General features: G+C 37.6%; 2 protein-coding genes across 4 annotated transcripts; one reads left to right on the top strand and one right to left on the bottom strand.

Moving 5' to 3' along the window:
- Positions 1–218: 218 nt before the first annotated feature.
- LOC124631195 (mitochondrial inner membrane protease ATP23 homolog) lies at positions 219–2,943 on the top strand. The gene is made up of 5 exons (XM_047165428.1): positions 219–696; positions 778–823; positions 927–1,008; positions 2,174–2,398; positions 2,623–2,943. Exons 1-5 carry the CDS (start codon positions 462–464, stop codon positions 2,815–2,817), a joined length of 783 nt encoding a protein of 260 aa, XP_047021384.1. The 5' UTR covers positions 219–461; the 3' UTR covers positions 2,818–2,943.
- On the bottom strand, positions 2,931–22,398 carry LOC124631192 (gamma-aminobutyric acid receptor subunit delta-like). 3 transcript variants are annotated; one of them, XM_047165426.1, is made up of 10 exons: positions 22,133–22,398; positions 11,311–11,378; positions 9,849–9,916; positions 9,446–9,684; positions 8,170–8,252; positions 7,623–7,757; positions 6,806–7,004; positions 6,353–6,563; positions 6,118–6,228; positions 2,931–5,418 (listed from the first exon to the last, which is right to left on the bottom strand). In XM_047165426.1, the coding sequence occupies exons 1-10, from the start codon at positions 22,222–22,224 to the stop codon at positions 5,197–5,199; spliced, it is 1,428 nt and encodes a 475-aa protein (XP_047021382.1). In that variant the 5' UTR covers positions 22,225–22,398; the 3' UTR covers positions 2,931–5,196. The 3 variants fall into 3 exon arrangements, with proteins under 3 accessions (XP_047021382.1, XP_047021380.1, XP_047021381.1); XM_047165424.1 differs by having other exon boundaries at positions 7,596–7,757; positions 22,133–22,391; XM_047165425.1 differs by having other exon boundaries at positions 7,596–7,757; positions 9,446–9,666; positions 22,133–22,389.
- Between the last annotated feature and the right edge of the window lie 2,790 nt (positions 22,399–25,188).

Raw genomic sequence — 25,188 nt, 5'->3', positions numbered from 1 at the left:
AGGCAAAAGCTGAGATGTAATTTCAGTGCTGTGAAACAATATAATAAAATATCGGTTTTCTTGAAGGATGACAGGAACTCCCATAGTCCCGAAACCATGGCTTCAGCTTAAATAGTTGGTTAGTATAGTTTTATTAATATGCCTATCCCTATTTTATAACTGCTCAAATCCCAATGTGCCCAGTTGGTCATATGTTCTCATCTGTCATTGTCCCTGTAGTTGTCAAAGTCAAATGATACGATACAATAACATTACGATTTCTTGTGGAGTATTGTGTAATTTCAATTAAATTCAGTAGCATGTAATTCATTATCACTGAATTATAATCACCAAAGGCACTGAAACATATTCGACAGTTAATATAATATTTCTTTAATTTGAAAAATCAGGGTTTCATTGATAAGTTTTAGAGGAAAGGTAAGATAACCTTACTTATAAATCTACTGTGATTTTGTGAAAAAATGACTGAAGATAATAAAAACCCGGCACCAGAAACGAAAACTACATCAGACAATAGTAATACAAGCCAAACAAGTACTGAACCGAAAAAAGAGGAAGCATGGGGTTACGACCTGTATCCCGAAAGACGCGGTACTTTTAATGCTAAGTGGAGTAATATTCTAATTGGTAAAGAAGGAAAGGAAAATATTGATAAGTTCAAGTGCGAGCAGAATGTTTATGAATGTGTTAAAAACAGTAAGTATTTGTCCTGATTTTAAAAGAAGTAAGTTCCAATTTATTTAGCTACATAATCTTTAATCTAAAACATTTTTTTAGGTTCTATTGTTAAGGTTATGATGGCAGCTCTTAAAAGTTCTGGTTGGTAAGTGCTTAGTTCTGTAAATAATTATAACATTGTTAAAATAACAAGTTAATCATTACAAGAAATGCATACTGTTTAAGTAAAATAGTATTATTTATTTCAGTCCTATTGATATTCGGCGACATATATCATGTGAAGTATGTGACTACTCTGTTAGCGGTGGATATGATCCAGAATTGAACCAGGTATTATTTCAAAATTCAATAGTTTCAAATAATTCTGTCTTTTTAACCGACTTCCCAAAAAGGAGGAGGTTATCAATTCGGCCGGTATGTTTTTTTTTTTTTTTTTTTTTCTATGTATGTACATCGATTACTCCGAGGTTTATAGACCGATTTACGTGATTCTTTTTTTGTTCGACTCGGAATAGCTGCCAGTTGGTCCCATAGTCATCAGGTCAGGATCTGATGATGGAAACCCTGAGAAATCGAGGGCAACCTTCGAAAGTTGTAGGCATACATAGGGTAAAAACTTGACACTCAGGTGTACGCCTAAAAGCACTATTCAACTGTGAAGATTTGGAGCTGATCTGATGATGGAAACCAGAGAGGGTCGAGGGAACTCGACAACTGAATATGTAAACTACCTCGTGTTTGGGCTTAAATTATTTGTATTGACAAGACCTTTGCAACAGTGAAGGTTTGGAGCTGACCTGATGATGGAGACCAGAGAAAGTAAGTCGAGGGAACTCGACAACTGAATATGTAAAATACCTCGTATTTGGACTTATATTCTTTGTATTGATGAGAACTTCTCACTTGTATGGATAGTGACAACTATTCGTATCACTGAAAAGCTTTAAATAAAAAACTTTTTTACAAAAAAATTAAACCGACTTCCCAAAACACTAAAAAGCAAAAAAAAAAACTATTTTTAGGTGCATCGGCCTAGAAGTCGGTGGCAAAATTAACTTAGTAACATCCATTAGACACCGACTTCTAGGCCGATGCACCTAAAAATAGTTTTTTTTTTTGCTTTTTAGTGTTTTGGGAAGTCGGTTTAATTTTTTTGTAAAAAAGTTTTAAATAGTATGTAGCTGGCATTGAATTATAATTTAGGTACCTACAGCAAAGCTCATTTTATTATGAAACATTTGATAGTGAATAATATCAACAAATGATAGCATAATTATGGCATTCTTAATAATTGTTCATTTAAAAACATAATTCTGATGTGAGTTTATAAACTTTTAAACTTACCTTACTACGCTCTTGAAAATATGATTAACTATCTTAAATATTTAACATTTAATCACAAACCTAAAATTCATAAATGGACAAAAAAGCTGATTGACATTATATAAAAAAATTATATTAATTTCTAAATTGATAAATCAATTAATTGTTACAGATAGTTGTGTGCCAAAATGTTTCAACTCGTCAAGGTATGGTCCAAGGAGTTCTCGCTCATGAGATGATCCATATGTTTGACTACTGCCGGAACCAGCTGGACTTCAAGAACATGGAACATCTGGCTTGCACAGAGATAAGAGCTGCTAACCTGACCCATTGCTCATTTGCCAGTGCTTGGTCACAGGGGGATGCATCATGGGGCAAAATCAAGAAAGCTCATCAGGTAAAAATTATATCTTTTCACTTGAATTTCATATAGATAAATTACAAGTATTATTGTTAACAAAACATTTTTGTACTTACCTGTTTATACCTGAATGTATAGAGATTTTAGCTTAATTTTTTTCCGAATTTTTCACACTTCGTCATGAAATCCACTGATTTTACGATTTTTATCGTCAGGAGAAAGTGCAGCCACTAAAACAATGTAACTTTTTTGTATTACAGGACTGTGTCAAAACCAAAGCATTATATTCCGTCCTAGCTGTACGACAAATAGGTATGAAAGAAGCTGTAGATATCATAGAAAAAGTATTCCCGAAATGCTATGACGACCTTGAACCAATAGGGAGAAGAATAAGAAGGAACTCGGATGATATGCTGCGTGCTTTCAAGGAAGCGGCTTACTATGGATATGAATAGACAAGGGCATATACCTAGAGAAAATGTAAGTAGAAAATGTGTAGAAAGTGTAACATATTTATGTATAAAGTTAAAATAGAATGCAATGAGGCAAAAAATAAAACAACTACAACTGATTTAAAATAATGTCTTTTATTTCATTATTTTCTTTATTCACTTAATTATTATGTATTGCCTAAAATTTTGCAAGGTTTATAATACTGCCTTTCCACAGTTTCGTTTAGGTAACAGAATGATATGATCACAAGCGTAACACTATGTCTTAATTAGGCAAGAAATGATGAAAAGGCACAAATTTTATTCAGTAGATGATAGAACTTAATGTATACTATGAAATTGGTTGTATGTCTATTTTCACCCTTTATCCATCAGGCGACGATCAACACAACCTTCTCATTATGGTTTACTACAGAGTTCTTAGCTAATTCTGTTATCTGCTCTTACTGTTTGATGCTGGTAAGACCAGCAGACCTGGCGCGGGAGGTGGACTTTGGACAATTTCTAGACTAATCTGCTGATGGCATGAACTTCTGTCGTGTGATCTCTCTGGTGGATAAAAGACGAACATATTACCTATATAATGCTTACACCTTATTGATTTATCACACAATGCTTAATTCTTAAACTATGACTTATGACGGGATCGCATCCAAAATGATTTCATCAAGCATTTTGTGCATAAAACTGATTTGTGCTACTTTATAATGATGTTAATGACCAAATGTAAATCAATAATGAGTTAATGCCGTAGCCAATTAAACTATTATCGTAAATCTTAACCGCAGATGACTAGACGGGTTATTAATTAAAATATTTTATAACTAATAAATAAGCAAACATAAAAATGGATCATTAAATGTTGGTTACACTTTGCATCTAAAAATAAATAACTATTACGTTCGAGTTTTTTGGTTATTTTATCATCGAATCAGGGAGAAATTAGCCAGAGCTCATGATACCTTTAACCTTAGTTTAACTCTGAAAGTTCTTTTAATTCAATTTTTTTTCTGTAAATAAGTAGATATTATTGTCGTCTTTAGTTGATCTTAAATTCCAAAAATCTTAAGGTCACTCAAATATCTGTTTTATTCCATAATTTTTTAATCATGGATGCACAGTGCAACCAACATGATTTTGTAGTAATTTTTGTCATACTTAGGAAATTACCTAAGTGTGATTAGCATCAATCAAATGTGTTGTTTCTCCGGTTTTCTAAAAAGAACTGATCATGACATCTGAACTTCAATTTAAAGCAATTAATTCGTTATAAATTCGTACAATTTCGGTATTGCATAATTTTACAAATGTCGGACGTTGCATAAAATTAACATTCTCCATAATGTTAAGGTATAAAATTATCTTAGGATGAACCTACAAGCTAATATTTATAATAAGTTAATAAATCTAAATGAGCACTACAATCTCTATGATATCGGTATTATCTCAGGCCTTAGTTAATACATATTTACTTGCTAAACTTACATAGATAACTTTATATTACAATGTAGGCTTAAGTACCTACTTTTAGGCATTTGTCTAAATGCCATTAATGAGTTTGGGATCGGGAACATGATCTTATATTATTCAGAAAATGGCTTCCAGAAAAATAAAACAAATATCATGGATCACAAAGTTAGGGCTATGGTTTAAAACAAAAACAGTTTTATAGAAACAGGCCATTACCTATTAAGGAGATGTGATAGAAAAGCAATGTAGAAACACTCCATTACAAATATTTTGTACATGTAAGCTGTACTTAGACCCGCAAGGCTATTAACCTCGACTTTAAGTAGATAGAGAAAATCATTTTCGATAAAATTCGTTAAACTAACACGGCAAAAGGCACCCGAGTCAGAAAGGCATTTTCCTTAGCATAGTTTTTGTACTATTGAGCTCAACTGTGGTCCCCATGCTGCCCGCTTACGTACTTAACGATATTATTGTTTTCATAATATTACGCTTTCTTTTTTAAATCTCGAAATTATTTCTTATTTCTGAGCATTCCTATAGTAAGGTTTAATTTTAGAATTTACCTACTATCTTAACAGTCCTCAATCTTATTTAATTGAAACCGCATTTTCAAAGGCACATTTACAGCTCTATCTTTAGGTTCTATAAGATCAATAAATATGTAATAGGTATTTGAAATAAAAATTCATAACAAACTTAAACAATAACGTATGTAGGTATGTACGAAGACAATCCTTAGAAACACCATAACGCCGCGTTAAAACTATTCAACATTGTTCGTTAATTAGATTGAATTAAACTTAACATTATAGGGTCACACGTTAAAATTGATAATTCGACTAGTAATTCATCTAATATATACACAACAGTCGGTCTGCATAGGCACTATGATCACAAAGTGGGTTCGGTTCACTTGAGGCGCGAGGCCCGGTGCGCCTCGCTGAGGTACGTGCTCCAGTAGATGACGGTGAACAGACAGAAGCACATGGGGAACACCATGAGCGCGAACTTGTCGAGCGCGCCGTGTTGCGCGCCGCAGAACATCACGCCGCGGTCCGCCGCCTGCCCCAGCCGCGCCAGGAACCCGCTCGGCCCGCTCCCCGACGGCATCGACTCCAGTATCGGAGAGTCCTTCAAACAACAACCACGCTCATCACTCACACAGTTTTCTACTCTTACATTCTTTCTCTTTACAACTATACTTTCCAATTTTAACACTGGTCTACACACATTCTATGATAGTTCTGTAGCCATTGCTAGTTCAACATCAACTTACTCCTACCGTTGTAACATAGTGTTATAAGCAGTGCGAAATGCTTATTCGTTACCTACGTTCTTGTAATCCTACTAGCTCAAGTTAGCCGAGTTTCATTAACTACGATTACTGCTGTGACCGTTTAATTTCTAATTACTCTACAAATCATACCACCACCAATATTACCACCAATACAAAGTTACCTATGTAAAATTATTCACTGGCATGCACTATGCTTGCCTGTAAAAAACAAGTTTTAGGTTTGCAAGGAATATACAGTCTAAACTAGTTAGGTACTGTTGTAAGTTGTGTTGCAGCGTTTACGATAGCCACACGGTGCGGTGTTGTTGCTTTAAATTCATATTTTACCTTGCTGATTGATCTTGTTTCACATCCAACCTTATTTTGTCTCCAATTCCTTCCCGAGACAGACTAGAAATTGGTGGCCTAAGTTTAAAAATTAATGCACCTAAATAATACGTGGTATGTTAAGTATTTTACATGCAGTGTAATGCTACACTGTACTGGGGGGCTTTGTATTCTATGTAATGAGCGAATTCAGGTGGCGTAATTACCCTCTGGATGGTTTGGTGTTCCATCTGTTGCTTGAAGCCGTCATCCTCGACACTCAAGGTGGGCGAGAACATCCCGCCCTGAGGCGTGCCCGTCACCGGCGTGCTCAGCCTCTGTGGAGGCAAACACCCGCGCTTTAGTGCTGCCCAGCTCTGACAAGATTCTTGACGCATGCCGTTTATAATAAAGTGGGTCGTATTGTGGTGGAATGATTCTGTGTTTGGTCTACTAACTGACCTGTGAGTGATTGATATGTAGCGGCGGTGGCGCGAGTTGCGCGGCGGAGGCGGCTCGGCGCAGGTCCGCGCGCCGCCGGCTCCAGCTCTTGTCGTAGCGGATGCCGAACAGCACCACGAAGTACTCCATGAGCGCCAGGAACACGAATATCGTGCATGAGATCAACCATACTTCGATGCACTTCAGCTCAAGCGCGTCTGGCGAGTTTGTGCTACAATCGTAAAAATACAATTCATAGTTTTTAAAATGACATCGTCGTTTAAAGTTCTGGTGATGAATATGGTATAGTCATGAGTCATGTAAAACAAAGAGATGAAGGTCATATGATAAGAAAGGTTTTGAAGTAGTAATTGTGACACAAATATTTAGAAAAGAACGACACGATTGCTGATAAGGATGAACAGAAAGGACTTGTAGTATTAAAAAACGTACACAAAGGGCAATGCTTACTACCTGACAGTGTCGAACATGGTGACGAGAGAGAGCAGTGTGGTGACAAGTAACACCATCCTGCCGGGTACGATCTCGGGGATTACACAGAAGCTGCCCCACGAGATGATGACGAACAGTGACGACGGCAGGTAGCTCTCCAGCAAGTAGCTCCGCAACTCCCGGGATAGCTTGATCTGCAGCCGCGCTGCAGAATGCTCCCCTACAGAAGTCAAACATATTGAATATTTTATCTTCAAGTTGCCCTACGCCTACGTGTTTAGTGGTCAGTGCAAGTGAGTACCTATCTAACATCTAGAACAATAACTATCTACAAAATACTATACACAGTGTTCTATAATTTCTACACTTACCTAAGCTCATCCCTGCATTCTATTGCCTCAGGAGCAAATTACGTTTCAACTCGGAATACGTCACTATTTGGGTGGTTCTGGTCATATTCTCATATTTGATTATTGCAGTTAATGAGTAAAGAGTTTCAGTAACAATTCTATTTGATCACATCAAAAACACTCGACATCAACTTTACAACAAAAAATAAAATCGTGCGTCACAGACGTTCACAGAAAGGAAGATGTTGCGAGGCACGGATGTTATAATCAATTTAAAGTTTTGTGAAATATTGAGGTATTTTTCTGTATTTAAAACTTGTTCAATAACGATCCATTGTGATCATCCGCGCCAAGCAGTGCGGGCGACATGCCAGCGTATAGCAACAGCGCGTTAGCGTTAATAGGTATGTAGTTAGTTACGAGGCGCAAACACAAGCGCAAAGCAATAAATATACATTTACCTTCACCAAAATTGCGAATATGATTACTTTTGTCCGTGACGAAGGTGACCACATATTTGGGCAGTCGGAACTCGCTGCGCTGCTCGCTGCCCACCGGGCCGATGCCCAGCCACGGCGCCACCTCCCGCCACTCGAAACGCACATCCTGCGTTGTGTATTTATCTGAAAAGTCAACAAAACCTGTATCAATAGGTAGATCATCGTAAACTGGCTTCATGTTCTGTAATTGTAAACGGTTTACTAGCGACTCTACGATATCTATAAAAACATTTAACAATCCAAAGTCGAACAACTGGCGTGTAGACAAAACATGTAATTTTGTTTAGCATTAAGAAATCAAAACACTTTTTATGATCTTGAAACTTTTCTGTTGGGTTTCTTAAAGCTATTTTGCGAGTAGGTTAATTTTTTTGATGCTAATGACCTGGATAGCTTATTCGCGTGTACGGAGCTATTAGAAAATATTCCGCTTCTTCAGACTAAGTTAACAACTTTTATAGACAATTTATTAATTTAACGGAACCTATTAATAGGAACTTTCGCAGAAGTATATAAGTGACTGAAATATACTTACAACTACTGAAGTCGATGGCGCAGTTCTGCACGTCCAAAGGATACAGAACGAAGTCCATCTCGCACTTGATTGTTATTGTGGCGCTGTAAAAGCAAATTATAATAATAGTTAATGTCCCGTCAATTAGGTACACATCATCATCATCCTCCGAGCCTTTTTCCCAATCATGTTGGGGTCGGCTTCCAGTCTAACCGGATTCAGCTGAGTACCAGTGCTTTACAAGAAGCGACTGCCTATCTGACCTCCTCAACCCAGTTACCCGGGCAACCCGATACCCCTTGGTTAGACTGGTGTCAGACTTACTGGCTTCTGACTACCCGTAACGCCTGCCAAGGATGTTCAATGACAGCCGGGACCTACAGTTTAACGTGCCATCCGAAACACAGCCAATGGTGTCTAAGATATACTTAGAAAGTACATACAGACTTAGAAAAGTTGCATTGGTACTTGCCTGACCTGGGATCGAACCCGCGCCCTCATACTTGAGAGATTGGTCCTTTACCCACTATATAGGCCACCACGACTTTTCGTCAATAATACGTCAATTAGGTACACATTAATAGAAATATGACTTATTTACTTTTGACTCAGCATGTTTGCAATCATTGAAAACTTTATCCATCTATAGTTCGGCCATTCAGAGAATGCGTTCCTGACACGTCGCGATTGAACTGACGACGTAATAACATTCATTGATTATTGATATAATATATAATGTTGTTTTAATGCTCCTCAATTGTTAAAACGGTAAACAACCAGCAAAAATATTTTTATCGTAACTGCAACGCCATTGCAAAGTTACGTCGTCAGTTCAATCGCGACGTGTCAGGAACGCATTCTCTGAATGGCCGAACTATACCATACTTGATCATCATTCAGCATTTCTTTACCTTCATACATATCGATTGGTTCATAAATCTGTCACCTCATCAGGATAGATTTAAATTATTTGTTTGAATACCTGTACCTACTCACTCATATGTTTATTGAATATTGTCTGTACTTCAGGGCTCAATGGTGTGTCTTTTTGGCTTCATCATGATTATCAAATTAGACGTCGTTTATCAAGTCTGCAATTTACGACTTATTGTCGGCCATGCGTTTTATACGAGATGTATAAATACGGTTTATAAATAACTACGTTAGATTAAAAGCTAAACTCTGAAGGCAAAGTTTTATGATGATCATGTTTGGACGTTAATTTGACGTATGTTTATGTTTCAAGATCGTGTGAGAATAAATAGCGGTAGAATAAAATATAAAGTGATGGACGAACCCAATACTGACTGAGACGGTGCGGTTGGAGTAGAGGCGCAGCGACGCCATCTCCTGGAGGACGGAGAGGATCCTCATAGTCTGGAGCTGCCAGATGTACAGGTCTGGCGTCCAGATGAGCGCGCGGAACTCCCACGGCAGGTCGATGAAGGGCATGTTGGGCGGCACGTGCAGCCGGCTGTCTGCCCACGACACTTGCAGGAACACGTCCAGCGTTATCTCCTGCGGAGACCATGCGGACTATTGGAGCGCGTATACAAACGTCAATCAATGGTAACTCAATAATAACAAAATAAAATTGTAATTAATGGTTCTTATGAAAGCGTGATGATGCCAGGAACACCAACTTAGCAATTAAAGATGACCAAGTCTACGGATACGAGGAAAGTTGTGTTTGACATTACCTCTTTATTTTCATCAACTCCAGACACCCGGTTGACATTCACCCCCACGTAAACCGTCGTGTTTTTGTCTGGAAAACAACAAACAACTTGAACATTTGGGTCGTTGAAATAATGACACATTGTTGGTACATATTACTGACTAATCAATGAGTTTACGGCGGTCGGCCGCGGAGATATCACGACCTAAAACCCGCAACAGTAGGTAATACTAACCAAGCCGTGTAGGAAACGAAACGCTCTCGCGATTCAGCGATATCAAATTGTAACGGATATTGAAGTAGTTGGTTTGGATTAGCATGAAAATTACAAAAAATATATATGAAACTTAATACTAAAACATTTAAACATTTTAGATACTCTAATGCTAGCAAATCATTATTTCCAAAAGCAGAAGCTTATTAAATTGATCCCCGCGACTTTTGCACATAAGTATCTAGGTACAGAGAGTGTATTCGGAGGAATTACTCCAAGCCAAAATGTACTTAAACAATCAAGACAACTATAGCTAAGGGTTGCGATATTTCTATACATCGTTTGTTTTCTGTTCTTGTACCTAACCATCCATCAATTAGTATTCCCGGAACGCGGTTGGAAACCCTGAACTCGGTCACAAGCAGTAGGTACCTACGCCACTTTTGGGATGGCTGACAATGTGATAAATAAGTTCAACACTATAACTCAACACTGGAATATCACGCATTTGTCTACTGAGTAAACTGAAAATAGAGTTGTTCTAGATTTTGTTGCTTTCTGTCGATATGATTTTTATTAACATAACATATGAACGTTATTCTAAATAGATTTAGCAAGTCGTCGTCGTTCGATACGCCTAGATAGGTATTGTTCGTATCTATAGGTAAACGTCCGTGAATGTTCGTGATGCAAAACCATTAGGATTACTGGATTTCAGTTTTACTACTTTTGTTTTAGACACAGAACGTCTCGTCGCGTATAAAATATGATAATTATTCTGATTCACTAAAATGATTTATCAGAATTAGTGAGGCGAAAGGAATACCATAATTTTGAAGATGGAACAACTTACTTTGATATTTTTTTTAATCAGCCAGCGTTTTTGCGATAAGGTTTTCCAAGTTGCTTAGTAAGAAGGTAGATTGGTTATAATTAGAAGCGATTGTTGACGTACGACAATCACCTACAGTTTGACTAATGATTGGGTTTGCGGCCAGCACCGGCCGTGGCGAGGTTGTGCTGAATAATGTCCGGTGCTAAGTGGATAGCGGAGTAAGCCGACCTCATATCTACGCATGACTTTATAAAAATATGACCTACCTAAAAATCTACTTTTAAAATGTTTTTAAAAATAGACTTCACTTATACGGAGACTCCAGCTATTTATTGGATAGTATTTGGAGAGCCAAGGGAGAGATTATACCTGCCTATATTTTACGTTCTTAATTGAATGTGAAAAATATAAATTCTTATATATATAGTCACTTACCGGGTGGAATGTTTCTGTTGTAGCTTTTTGGAATATCGTATACATGCTGGTCCATGTACAGGATCTGGCTGGAAAAAAGTTACGATAAATTAGACACCTAAATATATCTTCCTAAGTAAGTGAATTTAGAACATCTTATATGTTCATAGAAACAAAGTAAATTAGAACATTGCCATTGCCAATTAGAACATTCCGACTCTCTCCAGAAGAAAAAGTTTATATCAAAGCCTTGGTTTCAGTAAAGGTAAAGTACCTATTCATTTTCATGTGATTGTTTGATAAATTGGTACCTAAGGGTGCGTCCACATCTGGCGAATGTGCCGCGAATGCGCAGCTCGCGAGCCGTTTGCGACCTGCCCGCGAGCTGCGCGCGTGCAGTCACTGCAATAGCTTGGTGCGCCTCTTTAGCGCAACTCATGGAAGGCTCGTATAGAGCGCGCGAGCGACGCGCGATCTGCGCGCACTCAGTTCTCGCCCTTACAGTTCCGTTTATTATTTAATAAAGAGCGCGTCGCGCGCCGCCTGCGCGCTGATCGTGTACGGCGCTTAGGTCTCGCGCGAATTGCGCGCGGGCGGCGCAGAAGCGGCGCACGAACAAAAATGCACGCGCGCAGCTCGCGAGCAGCGAGCAAACGGCTCGCGAGCTGCACATTCGCCAGATGTGGACGCACCCTAATGATTGCTACCAATTTCATTATTTTACAAAGTAAGTAGGTCTTAGCTTGTTAATGTTTGTTACACTTAATCTTCTAACTATTTTATATCCCAGGTTCATAATGTAGGTAATAGAGGCTAATTAAGTTCTGAACAAAGTAGGTATAAGTTGTTCAATGTCAGGTAGTGAAGTATGTGCTGAAACCTTACAATTGAGTTCAGAATTTAGCTAAGTAAATTGTCTGGTAAATTGCAAACACAAGCTTAAGTAGTCTCAGCTATAATTTCCAAGAAGTCTTAAATTATAAGGTTGCTAAAGTAACCTTTCAGGTAAACCTGAATCGAGCATTTCATTCATCACAGTGTGTTAAAAAACGGTGGAAATAAGCCTAGTCAAGAATCGTGTCAATCATTATGAGAATAGAAAGAGCCACATCCAAAACTAAACCAATAGAACTGACGAGGAAGAATATACATGTTTCTAAGATGGCGTATGAAAAGGGGTGATTCTCAACTATCAATTAATAATGTAAGTTGGAACCAGAGAACCCCTATGAAAGCGAACAAAGGTTAATTTAGATGTAGTAACACTTCATATCAGAACACAACCGGCAGGTAATCGCAATAATGGATTTAATCTCCAGTAATTGTTGCTGTGACGTGTCTTAGCTGTGCGAGACACGCTCCGAAGTAATTAATTAGACAAATATCCTGTCCATGTCTTGGGAAGATATTGCCTTTTATTTTTTGTAGAATTATCGATAGTTTCTTCTATGTGTGAAGTTATGGTATGACTTGTAAGAGAAAAATGGTTCCGTGCACTTTACTAGAACGTACAAAAAGTTTGACCATATCGACTCTATTGTTCAAATTGGAAGTCCCTTTTCATTTAGAAACTAATCATTTGCTGTTATTTTAGGATGAACTATGTTTAATACAACATCGTCACCCAGTGTAGGCCCCGAAAGAGATGGCGGGATGACCTGGATGCCTACAACCCTGATTGGTGGGAGGACTCAAAAGATCGAGAGGTGTGGAGGCAAAATGGGGAGGCCTTTACCCAGCAGTGGGACAGTGCAGGCTAAGAAAAAAAAATGTTACATAAACATTCCTATCAGAGTATTTTTAACTTGTTGTTTAAGTTTGAAATTCCGTTTTCATTTCAAAACATACGCCTTCAGGTTATATGAATTACAGGAGTATCTTTCGCTTTGACATAACTAGTTATTTATTTTACACACGTCAACGTAACTATGTTGTTAATATTCCTACGTAAATGCAATTTCTCGAAAACAGTAAATGTTACCACTTGTATGTAAGTTTACGTGATTGCAGGAAAAGGTATTCTTCAAGTTGACAGTTTCATTATGTTTCGTCCTACATTTCAACAGCATATAATACTTAGGTATAAATAAGTATTTGCAATCAATGGGAAAATATTTTTCTTTGAGACTTTTATTTAGTTTGTGCATATTTTGTAGAATGAAGAATCAAATCTGCATTTTAAACACGTATTTAATTAATTTATTTATTCATAAACATAACTAAGTAATTACTGCAAACGATCCCGTCGATACAATTGACCGGTAATATCCAGTTGAAATAGTGTTAATTCATATAAGAACACAATGTGTACCGCGGAGGACTAATACAATTAGGACGAAGGTAAGCAGTTGCGTTGCATGAATGGATTATAGCCGATACAGGTGGTAAGCTAAGCCTATTTGTGCCGATGCAATTCACGAATAACAAGTGCTTGCGATTAAAGAGTTTGCGTGTCTATTGCTGCCTGTATATGTTCTGTGGTAAGTTCTAAATAGGTTGTAAGTTAAGGGGAGGATATATTGAAATAAAATCGGGAAAATTACAGAAAAAAAAATAATCTGCCGTAAAATATCTATTTCATGATCCAATATGTAATTTTAGACTATTTTCAGGTTTATATTTTGATTTAAAAGGTAACGTTGAACTTCAATTAGAATTTTCCTAATTACATATACATACTTACATGAAACCTTTTGTTGAACTGTTGTTACATGCAAAATCAGCTGATCTTAACACCATCCCAAACTCAGAAACCACTAGATAAATAAGCTGGTTTATTAAAGAAATAGCTTTGTGAGATTTTTATACATAAAGCGAAATATTTGTAGGTAGCACATGGCGTTTATGGCATGAGCGCAGAATATTTGACCTAATAAAGACCGAGGTTGTAGTTCGGTTGTACCTTACAGCAGTAGTATTGTATAGGTGCTTATACAGAGACTATAGAGAGTATATTCGATGCGCTCGTTATGTATAAACAAACTATGAACAATGAGATTTCAAAGTACATATTTATAGTGGATTGGATTTCGTATTAGATTCAAAATAAACTGACGTACGATCGAGATTGTAGATAAAGTTGTGACATTTTCTTTTTCTGGTTATATTTTTATTAAGTAGGTAAATGAAATTAGAATACAACTTACGAGTATGTAAACTGTGTTTAAAATTAGCTGAGTTTTATATAAAACTTAGTTCATTTGTTAATTTAATACTAACATTATGTTCATTAGTATTCCAACGACACATTTTTATGGCATTTTTAATAATGACTTTCCTTGAAAAGCCGTAATGAACTGCACGGCTTCGAATTAACCTTGTGGACATTAGCTACCAACTAGGTTGTAAGTAATTATAGCGACTTATGAAAATCGCATGTTTAGTGTAACCCGGAACAAAGAAAGATGAATAATAATAATATTTTAAAGGTACATAATCTTTATCGTTCTAGGTCATCATTGCAACTTTTTGTGTTCAAACAATAATATGCTTTGGTTAATATTGTCACGCAAGTATAGTAGTAAGTGTAGTGTAGGTAACTTAAAAGGTAATTTAATTAGTCAGACTTAATTTCTTTAAAGAATGATTGATGCCAAGTTAAGTAACCACATGAAAAATAAGCATTCATTTAAAAAGGAAAAGGTGAGTTATCTAATTTATTTTCTAACAGTTTTCAAATATTTTTTGTTATATAAAAAAAAATGATACTTTGTTTTCATTTCATAAACAAAAAAAAAACACAACAGTTCACCTATTTTATTACTTTTCCCAAGATAGTTTGCGCATTACCTATTCATAATGGCCGGGAAAATTGATTAATCATGCTGTTTTAATCTTATTGCCCAATTGAGTCGGGCATTATGAATACAGACCGGCCATTATTAATGGTGCCCAGACTTATCAAAATTCCCGTAACATACTGTTACTGTTACAGCCTTTTTTTATCGTTCCACTGCTGGGCACAGGCCTCCTCTCACACGGAGAAGCATTGAGCATTAGATAATCACCACGCTTGCTCAATGCGTTTTGGTGATTTCAGACTATATAGTCCAGGTTTCCTCAAGATGTTTTCCTTCACCTTGTTCCGTAACATACCATTAAATTATTCTGAGTAATAACTTGGCGTATTACTGATGTACAAATTCTGTCAAGTGTTTGGGATAAACTCAGAGAAGTGCAATCCGGACAACACAGCTCGCCAATATTAATGAAATCATTTATCATGGTCTGTCAACGCCTGCATCAGTATCCAAACCTTATGATATAGCATAGTGCGGACAGAGCTAATGTCTGTGTTATTTGTTACACTAATGAATGAAGTAAATAACATCTGTGTTTAAAGTGCTACGATATGTAATAATCATAAGCATCAGTACGTAAGTGTATCTTTATCATTACCATCCAATAATATACCTAAGTGATATTGTTGGATGGCAATGAGAGGCTCAAAAGAGAAGAGATCGATGGATCGTGAGAAAGGTGAAGTAGAAGATCTTAACAAATACATTGAACAAAATGAAGAAAACCATTTTAACTTATTTTTGAAATATATACGTCTTTAAAGGCAAAACTCTGTCCATTCAACATGACCATTGGGTTTAAATAGCCGTCTTTGAAGTTAATCAAAGATTACCGTTGGTAGTAAATCAAAACAGTTGTCAGTGCCTCTATTTGTTTGTTTCCACATGGATGTGAAATGTTTGGAGCATTAACGTTTTGGCGAGCGAATTGCGTACGACTAGGTCCATTTGTTTCTGTAGAGCTCGTCTAAGCTGAAATGACGCGCCCTATCACTGCATTTACACACACAAGCAACACACATAAAATATTAGGCTCCTAAATCTGGAAATTGAATATGTATCACTTTTGATAATGCTTTTTGGAGATCATCTTCAACTTAATATTCACAGCTCTTTAATCACTTCATTATTACTGCATTGTCTTATAATGTGCGAAACGTGAGAACTGAAGGTTTATATGTAACAGTCATGAATTCCAGAAGAGCATCAACCTATACCGCATTCATTCTTGCAATGCAAAAGTGTTGCAAAAAAAACAAAACACGGTCACGAAGGCAGCTGAATCACAATTTATTTCAATCGGTTCAATTACAAGATTCATTTTTGTTTGCCTACTGACGATGAATCTCAAATCAGACTCATTATGGCGCTAGGAGCAATTACTATAGCTATTTATAAAGATGTTCACTACTAAATTGTTCTATTTTCGTTCTGGGATCATGATTGCCTATGATTTGTAGGTTATTTATATATGAACTAGCTGGTCACACGCGACTTCGTCCGCGAGCAGTGCGGGTTATCCAAACTGGCGTAAACAGGGTTAAGATCTAGGTAGCACGCCTCCCGGGGGTGCGAGATTGTTCGAAAGAGTTACTGGCGTTACCGCGGCCCTGGTACACACAGGGCTCCAGAAAAAACATGGTGGGTTTTAGTCAGTAAGAGTCAGTCTGATACTTCCTCACGCTGCACCCACACGGAAGGGGTCATTTGATATTTTCCCACAAAGAACCACACACCTTGTTGGGGGTTAAATTTCGCAAAATTTTAGTCTCCTGAATTTAGTTTTTTTTTTTTAATGAAAAAGATTCAAATCAGACAAATACCTATAGGTATTGCCTGCTTTGACTATGTTTGCGGAAATACCTACTTGACGAATTGCTAAAACCCTCTCTATGATAAGGTGTTGTATATCTTCAGTCTAACTGGTGATTAGGGATGTAAGTGAACACGTCAGATTTTTGTCAAAAACTCGGGGATGTAATATTTTTCATGCAGATAAATAATAGATATATTTTGATATGATTCTTTAATTGCGGAATCAATGCGGAAGTTTTTATAGCATTCATGATGACAGTGTATTTTATGACATAAAGTTAGGTTTCTAAACGGAAGAAGTAATAGCAACACGCAATTTGACAACGTATTATTACACGCACTTGTTCATCTTCTTATATATAAAAATGAATTGCTGTTCGTTAGTCTGACTAAAACTCGAGATTGGCTGGACCGATTTGGCTTTTCTTGGTTTTAAAATGTTTGTAGAGTTCCAGGGAAGGTTTAAACGATACGAAGTTCGCGGGATCAGCTAGTTTTGAATATAATAAGAAAAAATATCAAAATAAGTTAATTTTGTAATAAATGATGCTCCTAGAAAGATCTTAGTCCAGTTACCATATATTGCATCCCAACTTAAGTTCTGAATATTCGCTGTCGACAGTCAGTAAGAGTAATTTAACATGCAATATAAGATGTATCAGGTTCTAAACGGGGATCGGAAACATGAATTTTATGGAATCTGGTGAACATCAGAGGTAGACGTATTCGTTTGATAATTGCGTGTTGTGAGTGTCGGCGGGAGATGTGGCGACGAGAGCTGGCGCGCGTCCAGCCCGTCTGAGGAGACGCCCCGTGTATTAGGAACCGTGGCCTATCGCGTGATGGAAAAATATCAACATTGTTGCTCATGTCACGGGGTTGACGGACTACACACATGATCTAAAGAATTTCGTGTTTTTAAACCGAATATATTACTGACCATAGTACAATGTTCGTTGTAAATGTTCGTTTTTTGATGTGCTCCAGTAAAATATTATTTTAAAAGAGACTTTGTTGTCTCCTTAGAAGTAGTGACTGGAGCTATTCTGAGCTTGTTTTGTGTATTCGCTTGAACAGGTATTTGTGGCATATTGATGGATGACCTCTTAGGACTTGGGAACTGCTTAAATGGTAATTATCTAGGTACAGTAAGTACTATTTTGGCATTTACATTATTAACGTCTTCTTTTGGAAGAACAGGCATGACATCAAGTCTTTTTTGCAGCTAATAAGCTGTTACAATAGTCTGTCTAGCTTAAAACTATGAAGTGGTGTACCAATTACGATCGTCATGACTCATGGTGTGATCAGCGAAAGAGTTCAAAAGCGTTGTGATTAATGGTTGAAGCAACGACAATCATAGTTTCTTCAATTTGTTAAGGTTTGCTTTTTTGTAACGGTTTCTTAGTAATAACCAGATTTTACCAGTTTACTTATAGCAATGGAGATTCTCGAAGTTTGTATGAAAAGCAAAGCAAAGCAAAGACAGTAAATAATCGTAAGATCACAGAGCTGTCTGACTGTATTTGTTGTAGGTTTAAATGGAAGTGTAGTTCGGAGAAAATTATAGTTAACCTTTGAACCGGAAGGTTTGACAGCAATTCAATACTTTTAAATTGTGCATGGCGAAACTACAGTCTAGGAATTCTATGTTATTACAACATAGCTTCACCATTTCATTAGATTTCGGTGAAGAACCTGATCGGACGGAACTGACACTACTGACGCTCTATTAATTTTTCTATAAGTAGGTCTTTAGGGTGATATCTATGGATGATTAGATATATTTACTTTGGCCTTTAACGCCGGAAGCGGCATTGGAAACTTTGTGGAGAATGTGAAGGACCTCAGTTTAAAATCCGAGTAGATGTAAGCAAAGCTGATAGGAAAATTACAGGTTCATTGCCATTCTAGAAAATTGTACGTGTGTATCAGTGTACATGTACGCCATTAATTATGTCTCAGTGAAAGACTTAAGATCTCTCGCAAGCCCCATTAAATCCTACACCCAAATAATATAGTGTTCTGACAGTAAATTGCATGTCATCACACTGTGTCACGTCCGGTGTTACGTTTTACGATCATAAATGACGACTGAAAAACTTTACAATTTGACTCAAAGAATGATGAGAAAAAAAAAAACAAAATACTACTAATAAATGAGGTGGAGCAGATCAAAGTTTATTTGCCGAACTATTTAGGTACACAAAATAGACATGATTCGCCAATTACATAAAGTTGTATTTGTGTAAAGATAATTAGATGTAGAATTATGTATTGGTCGGTAATGCCGTCTGAGGTGCATGAGATATGCGTGTATGAGAACGTGTGTGCACAGTAGCCCCGACGCTCGACAGACGCAATGCTAGCCGCTGCAGAGAGGTATTCAGAGCAAGGGTTTATTTCTGTTGTCACAGTTACGGCAACCGAGCACTTGGGTTATATTTGGGTTATTAGTGACGCAAATAGCTGTGATAAACGGGGTTAATTTTGGCGCGCCACTCTCCAAAAGCTATTGTTGTCAATAGGTCATTAGTGTCTTCTTCGACAAGGTTGGCTATCTGGATTACGTTTGATGTATTTGATGCTGTTTACCTCGAGTGAAATGTAACGCCATTTCTCAGATGCATTTGACACCGACGCTCCCTGGTTATGTCCAACATGGATTTACTGTTGCCCATTATTTTGGCGCTTTTGTTTTGAATAGTCTTTTTAGCTCAGAGAATTTTAAAATGTTTGCATTAGTAAGTATTTGCTATTGTTTTCTATATTCAGATAATCTTTCTGCAGACAGATGGAGGTGTGGGTGAAATTATTTTTGGCACGTTCAGCGTTTTAAATAATTAGGGACTCGCTTTAATAGTTTTAACAAAGAATGTTGTTTTCACTTTCATTTACATTGACTGTTTGAACTGTTTCTAAAACATAGGTGATAATTGTTTGCTGTAAATTAAGTTTTCTACTACTTTGGTAAACACACAGGTTATTAATAGCCTCTAAATGTTTACTAATACAACATAGTCTGTGTTGTTCAGCAATCTAGACTTTAGCCCTTACACGCAATAGTTCACGGTCCAATTAAAAATACATATTACATTAGGTAACACATTTCAGATTTACTGATTTAAGTTTCACTGAATTTTTAATAGTTAATCGAAAGAATAGATCATCATCAGTTGTTTCACTTTACTTTAGGTAAAAAGAGGTGCAGTTGTCAGTCGTCAATCGTGTGTCGGCTATGCTTGCCCTAGTCAGATATTGAATAAAAGTTTCCGTCTTATTCAGGTTTCTAGGCGGTTCAGGAAGAGCGTCAATATCTGAAATGGAACGCTGACTACCTACTACAGCAATACATTATATTATAGGTACATACCTACGGATAGATCGTAGAGACATGATCTAAAATGAGGGATAGATTATAATAAGCCTATACCTACTGATATTATAAACAGGTAAAGTTTGTGACGTTGTCTGTGAGGGGTATCCCATGGATTTACCTAATTTGTTCCATCTTAGTTCGTTTACCATTATTATGTGAGCGACAAAGGCTGAGTTGTGTCTACTACCTTTTGGAAATCAAATTCAATTTATAGAACAACTAGCTTCCACTTGAATTCTAAAGCAGGCTCTTTTTGTACGAAATTTCATTAAATCATTTACTTTTAGTACTTTAACGTTTATAATATTATTAGTAGCTTTTTAACAATGTTATAGGTGAATGCTAAATTAAGTTTAACAACTGCCGTAGTGAATTTATAGTTATCATAAATACTTACTTACTTTATGAATGAAATCGTTTTAATTGTTGTTACCTAAGTGCTCAATGCTGTAAAATAACTTTAATTTAATGTGCAGTTTAGCCTTATTGACAATGGCTTTATTGCTGTTCAGATAAAATTAATCTTTTTAATTAACAAATAATTGTCATCCTCAGCACGAAAGTAGGATAAGACAGTTATTTATTTACGCAGTTTACAAGCAGATTTTATTTTTACTGCACTTTTGCCTTCATTGACGTTATTTTATTTTTGAAGGATTTTTGCAATTGTATTTCCGAATGAAAGTAATACAAAGGGCTGCTTTAGTGGTCATGTATGCACATCAAGCTGTGGCCCACGGTGCCCGGTCCCGAGGGAACTACTTCCCGTGCCAGGGTAAATCAGTTCGCATATGTAGGTATAGGTAGTTGTGGCGTGAAAGAGTGACATACAGAGTTGTTTGAGACAATACACATATTAGTAACATCTTTGACAGTGTAGAAATAGTTAAAAAAAACTGATCAAATCAGGAGCAAAGATGTACCTACAAGAAAATGAGACGAGTCAGTTTAATTCCAAGGTTTCAACTAATTTGGCTGTTTGACAAAACCTGATCACTAGTATTGACAGATAATGGTGGTTTTAGAAGGATTCCAATGTTTCCACCTGAAGGAGATGTTGCTGTTTAGTGTTTACCTAGCGGCCGGCCAGCCTTGCCAAGCGGCGTGGCCGTGGTGGTGACATCGGCGCGCGCGCACGTTAGCGTCTCGCGCAATTGCCAGATTTATACCAACATATACTTTGTATGTACACGGGATATTTATATGGGAACACTGAATATTTTACTGTGTGAAGGATAAGCGACCTGTCTGGTAAATAGGAGTCACTGCAGTTACATCTGCCCTAGCTGTGTGGTTGTAGGTATCGCATGTTTTGTTATGTTAACGGTCTCGAGAACATTGGGGCTTGTATTCTAAGAAGATGTCCTTCTGAATTTTAATGACCAGTCACAGACTAGTCTAGACTAGATAAAATATTATTTTCAACCACTATTAACCCCTTTATCAATTGGCAGTTTCTCAATGTTTTTGTAAACTTTACTGAAGTTTGTTAAATAAAATAACATTGCTCTATCTGTTCTGTTTACACAATAGGTACTTAGTTACAATTTTCAGTACCTTTACGAATATTAAAATGGCTAAGTTCAGAAACGTTCCAAAGCAGTCACATAATTAAATTAATTCCAATGTGTTGAATTAATTACCTACAATGTTTTTGTAGTAGTTATGATGTAGACGCGGTAACAATAGGCAGGAACAATACATCGCGTGCCCCTCTAAATTATTTTTGTAGCTCATGTTAGATCTCAGCTAAGTTCCGCGATTGCAGATTTTTTAAGCGCTTTGTTTACCTAATTAGGTAAGATATATGTTGATATGTTGGCGTTACTAGCCTTCATCATAAACGAACCTCGCACACTCTAGCAGGTCCCTGTCGGGCGTGAAGGCGGCGCCCCCGGCGAGCGCGACCACCGCCAGCAGCGGCGGCAGCAGTGTCCACATGTCGGGCTACGGGCGCGACGGCCGGCGCCTGGCGTCACCTCGCGCGCATACTCTCACTTCACTCACTCGCCGCCCACACATCATCGGCGGCATGAACGGCACATCACTACACAGGCTGGCGGTCCTCGTGCTGCACAGCCCGCGCTGCTCGCGGTCCGGGGATGAGCGAGCGCGGCGCGATACTGCGCGACTGCGGCGGGTGGCCGATACCGCGGCGACGGCGGGCGGGCGCGGTCACGGGCGCAACCTTCGCTTCCGCGCGATCTCACCCTGTGACGCGGCTGACGCGCGACGCGACCAAAACTATCGCTACGCAACCGACTACGAGACGAACGCTCAGCGTCTGCGACGATATGCTGCCATCATTAACTGCTTAATTCATATTTGAGTGCTGACCGGACACGTCGGCCGTGACGTGGCTGACCCACGTGCTTCACTTCTGATAACTAATGTTACATATCAAACTTCCACGAGTAATTGCAACAAAGTATAATGTTGACAAAGCCGATGTTCTGTGCTCTGCGGGTTGAGCAGCGTGACGAGCTCGCGTGACAGCGCCTGCCGTGCCCAATCGTTAGACAACATTTGACTTCGCAAATCTACTCGGAGTGACTGTAACAAAAGCGAATAAACTGCTAACAAGATATTAATTTCCAAGGACGTATAACCGTGAGCAACGCCATGGCATATTTTGCGTAAAATCAAGATGTATGTTTAAATATCGCTTCTGCATCAACTCCCCGTTCTTTAAGCTGAAAAGCTGAAGGTCCATGAGTATTTTTTCTGAGAATTTTGATCAGTTGACATCAAAACAGTATAATGTAATTCATAACCAAAAACCGGTTACAGGTTCCAGGTATTCACTGTTAACTTTAAAAGTATAAAACAAAACCAGTAAACACTGCAATTACAAATGCGGCATTCTGTTCATTGTTACGATATTTTGATGAGAGCTCTCAAATAAACAACATCGGAGTAAAATCAGTAAATTAGGGAAGCTATCAGGCGTACTCATCAGGTCGAGGTTTGCGTGCAACATCGGGGATTTATTTAATTTGCTCGCAACGTCAGCCGCGGTACGCGAATAGAGTGGATCGTAAGAAGACGCCGCCACTACCGACGGTCAATTGATTCAAATGCTACACTAAACGAATGAGCCCTTTTAGTCGAACGAATTAAAGTTTTGCTATTTATTCATGTTGTTGTATATAAGTAAGTAGGGCACAGCTGCGTTTGTTGTAGATAGGTTCCGTTAATTGTAAGTTTGTTTTAAAATTTTCAAAGTTTGATATTAAAGAAGCCTTTAATAACGAATATGGAGAAAATAATCCTTGGAGCACAGTAACAATCTCGTCATCATTATAAACAGTAAACGCATATATTAACATGGTATAACAAGCACATAATCACGTAGAACCCTTACACTATCTGACATGTTTGGAGTCTGTCCAACACGAGCTGAGCAATCCTATTCGGTATTATTATTTATTCGAGATAATCCTGCTATATTGAACACAGAACTGCATAAGATATTGGCGAGTTAGTTTAAAATAAACATATAGTGTTGCTATATTTTACCTGACAGTGAATGAATGAACATAGTATATGAAGAGATACATATGCAATGAATGATTTGATCATTCAATATTGTGAATTTAGAGTATTGTAGGAAGCACTTTTATCCTGTTAAGGAACTGTTTATCATTGGATTCATAAATCCTGAACGGAAGGGACATTTTGATTAAACCAATCTGCAGAGTAATTATGATATTTTGACATTTGCCCTCTTGGTCGCTGAGGTAAAACCCATGTCGGGTGTTTCCCATCGTTATTATGATCTCGAAACTGAACCGAGCGGAGAATCTGCCAGTGTGAGAGCTGTAATTCCCTGCCATGAAGACTAAGTATCGCGTGCCACTAGTTTTGGCGGAAGTCAAGTCAGAACTAACTGTCAAATTAGACTATCACCCAACAGATATCAGACTTGATCTTTCCTCATAATATAACCTACTTATAAGTCGTATTTATTATCAAGTTTATAGGTAGTTAAAAAGTCGTGGTGGCCTAGTGGGTAAAGAACCAACCTTTCGAGTATGAGGGTGTGGGTTCGATTCCAGGGTCAGGCAAGTACCAATGCAACTTTTCTAAGTTTGTATGTACTTTCTAAGTATACTTAGACACCAATGGCTGATAAAAAGGTGAAGGAAAACATCTTGAGGAAACCTGGACTATAAAGTCTGAAATCACCAACCCGCATTGAGCAAGCGTGGTGATTAATGCTCAATCCTTCTCCATGTGAGAGGAGGCCTGTGCCCAGCAGTGGGACGATAAAAAGGCTGTAACAGTAACAGTAGGTAGTTACATGTAGGTATATAATATATGAAGAACAAACTTCCAAGTCATAACACTAGGAAGTGGCGAAAGGGAGGAGTTTTGGGGGACGGTGATGTCCTTTTGTAAATTTGACGTAAAAAAATGCTAAAAAAACTAGCCTACTTTTAATAAACGTTTTTGACTTATACTATACTCATTTGTTTTTAAACGTGTGTGCAAATAAGTAGTGTTGCGAAACAAGGTGCTATTATGAAGTATCCAAGTGGCAGCGGAGCGTGTACCGGCAGTGTAAACTTGCACTTGATCGGATTCCCTTCGTCCTAGCTGTTAGATAACCGGAGCTCGATATTTTCCGGTGTGATCCACTTACTACCACTATGTTTATGTCGATACGGAAGTGTAATGTAGAATGTAGAAATTAGTACTTAAGGGATGATGTGAAATAAGCATTTCTTTACACTCAATCAAATGTCTCCAAATTCATACACGCAATACGGCTGACCCAGATTATTTTTACGTGATTTATACATATAAAAATATCTTCCTATCTATATATATGTACAGTCAACTTCAGGTCAGTGGTAACAGTTTTATAGGAAAATCGTACTTATTACTATTGAGTTAAGGTGC

Source organism: Helicoverpa zea, chromosome 6 (genome assembly GCF_022581195.2).
Source record: "Helicoverpa zea isolate HzStark_Cry1AcR chromosome 6, ilHelZeax1.1, whole genome shotgun sequence".
NCBI classification, from domain to species: Eukaryota; Metazoa; Arthropoda; class Insecta; order Lepidoptera; family Noctuidae; genus Helicoverpa; species Helicoverpa zea.
This window is presented reverse-complemented; position numbering and strand designations above follow the sequence as displayed.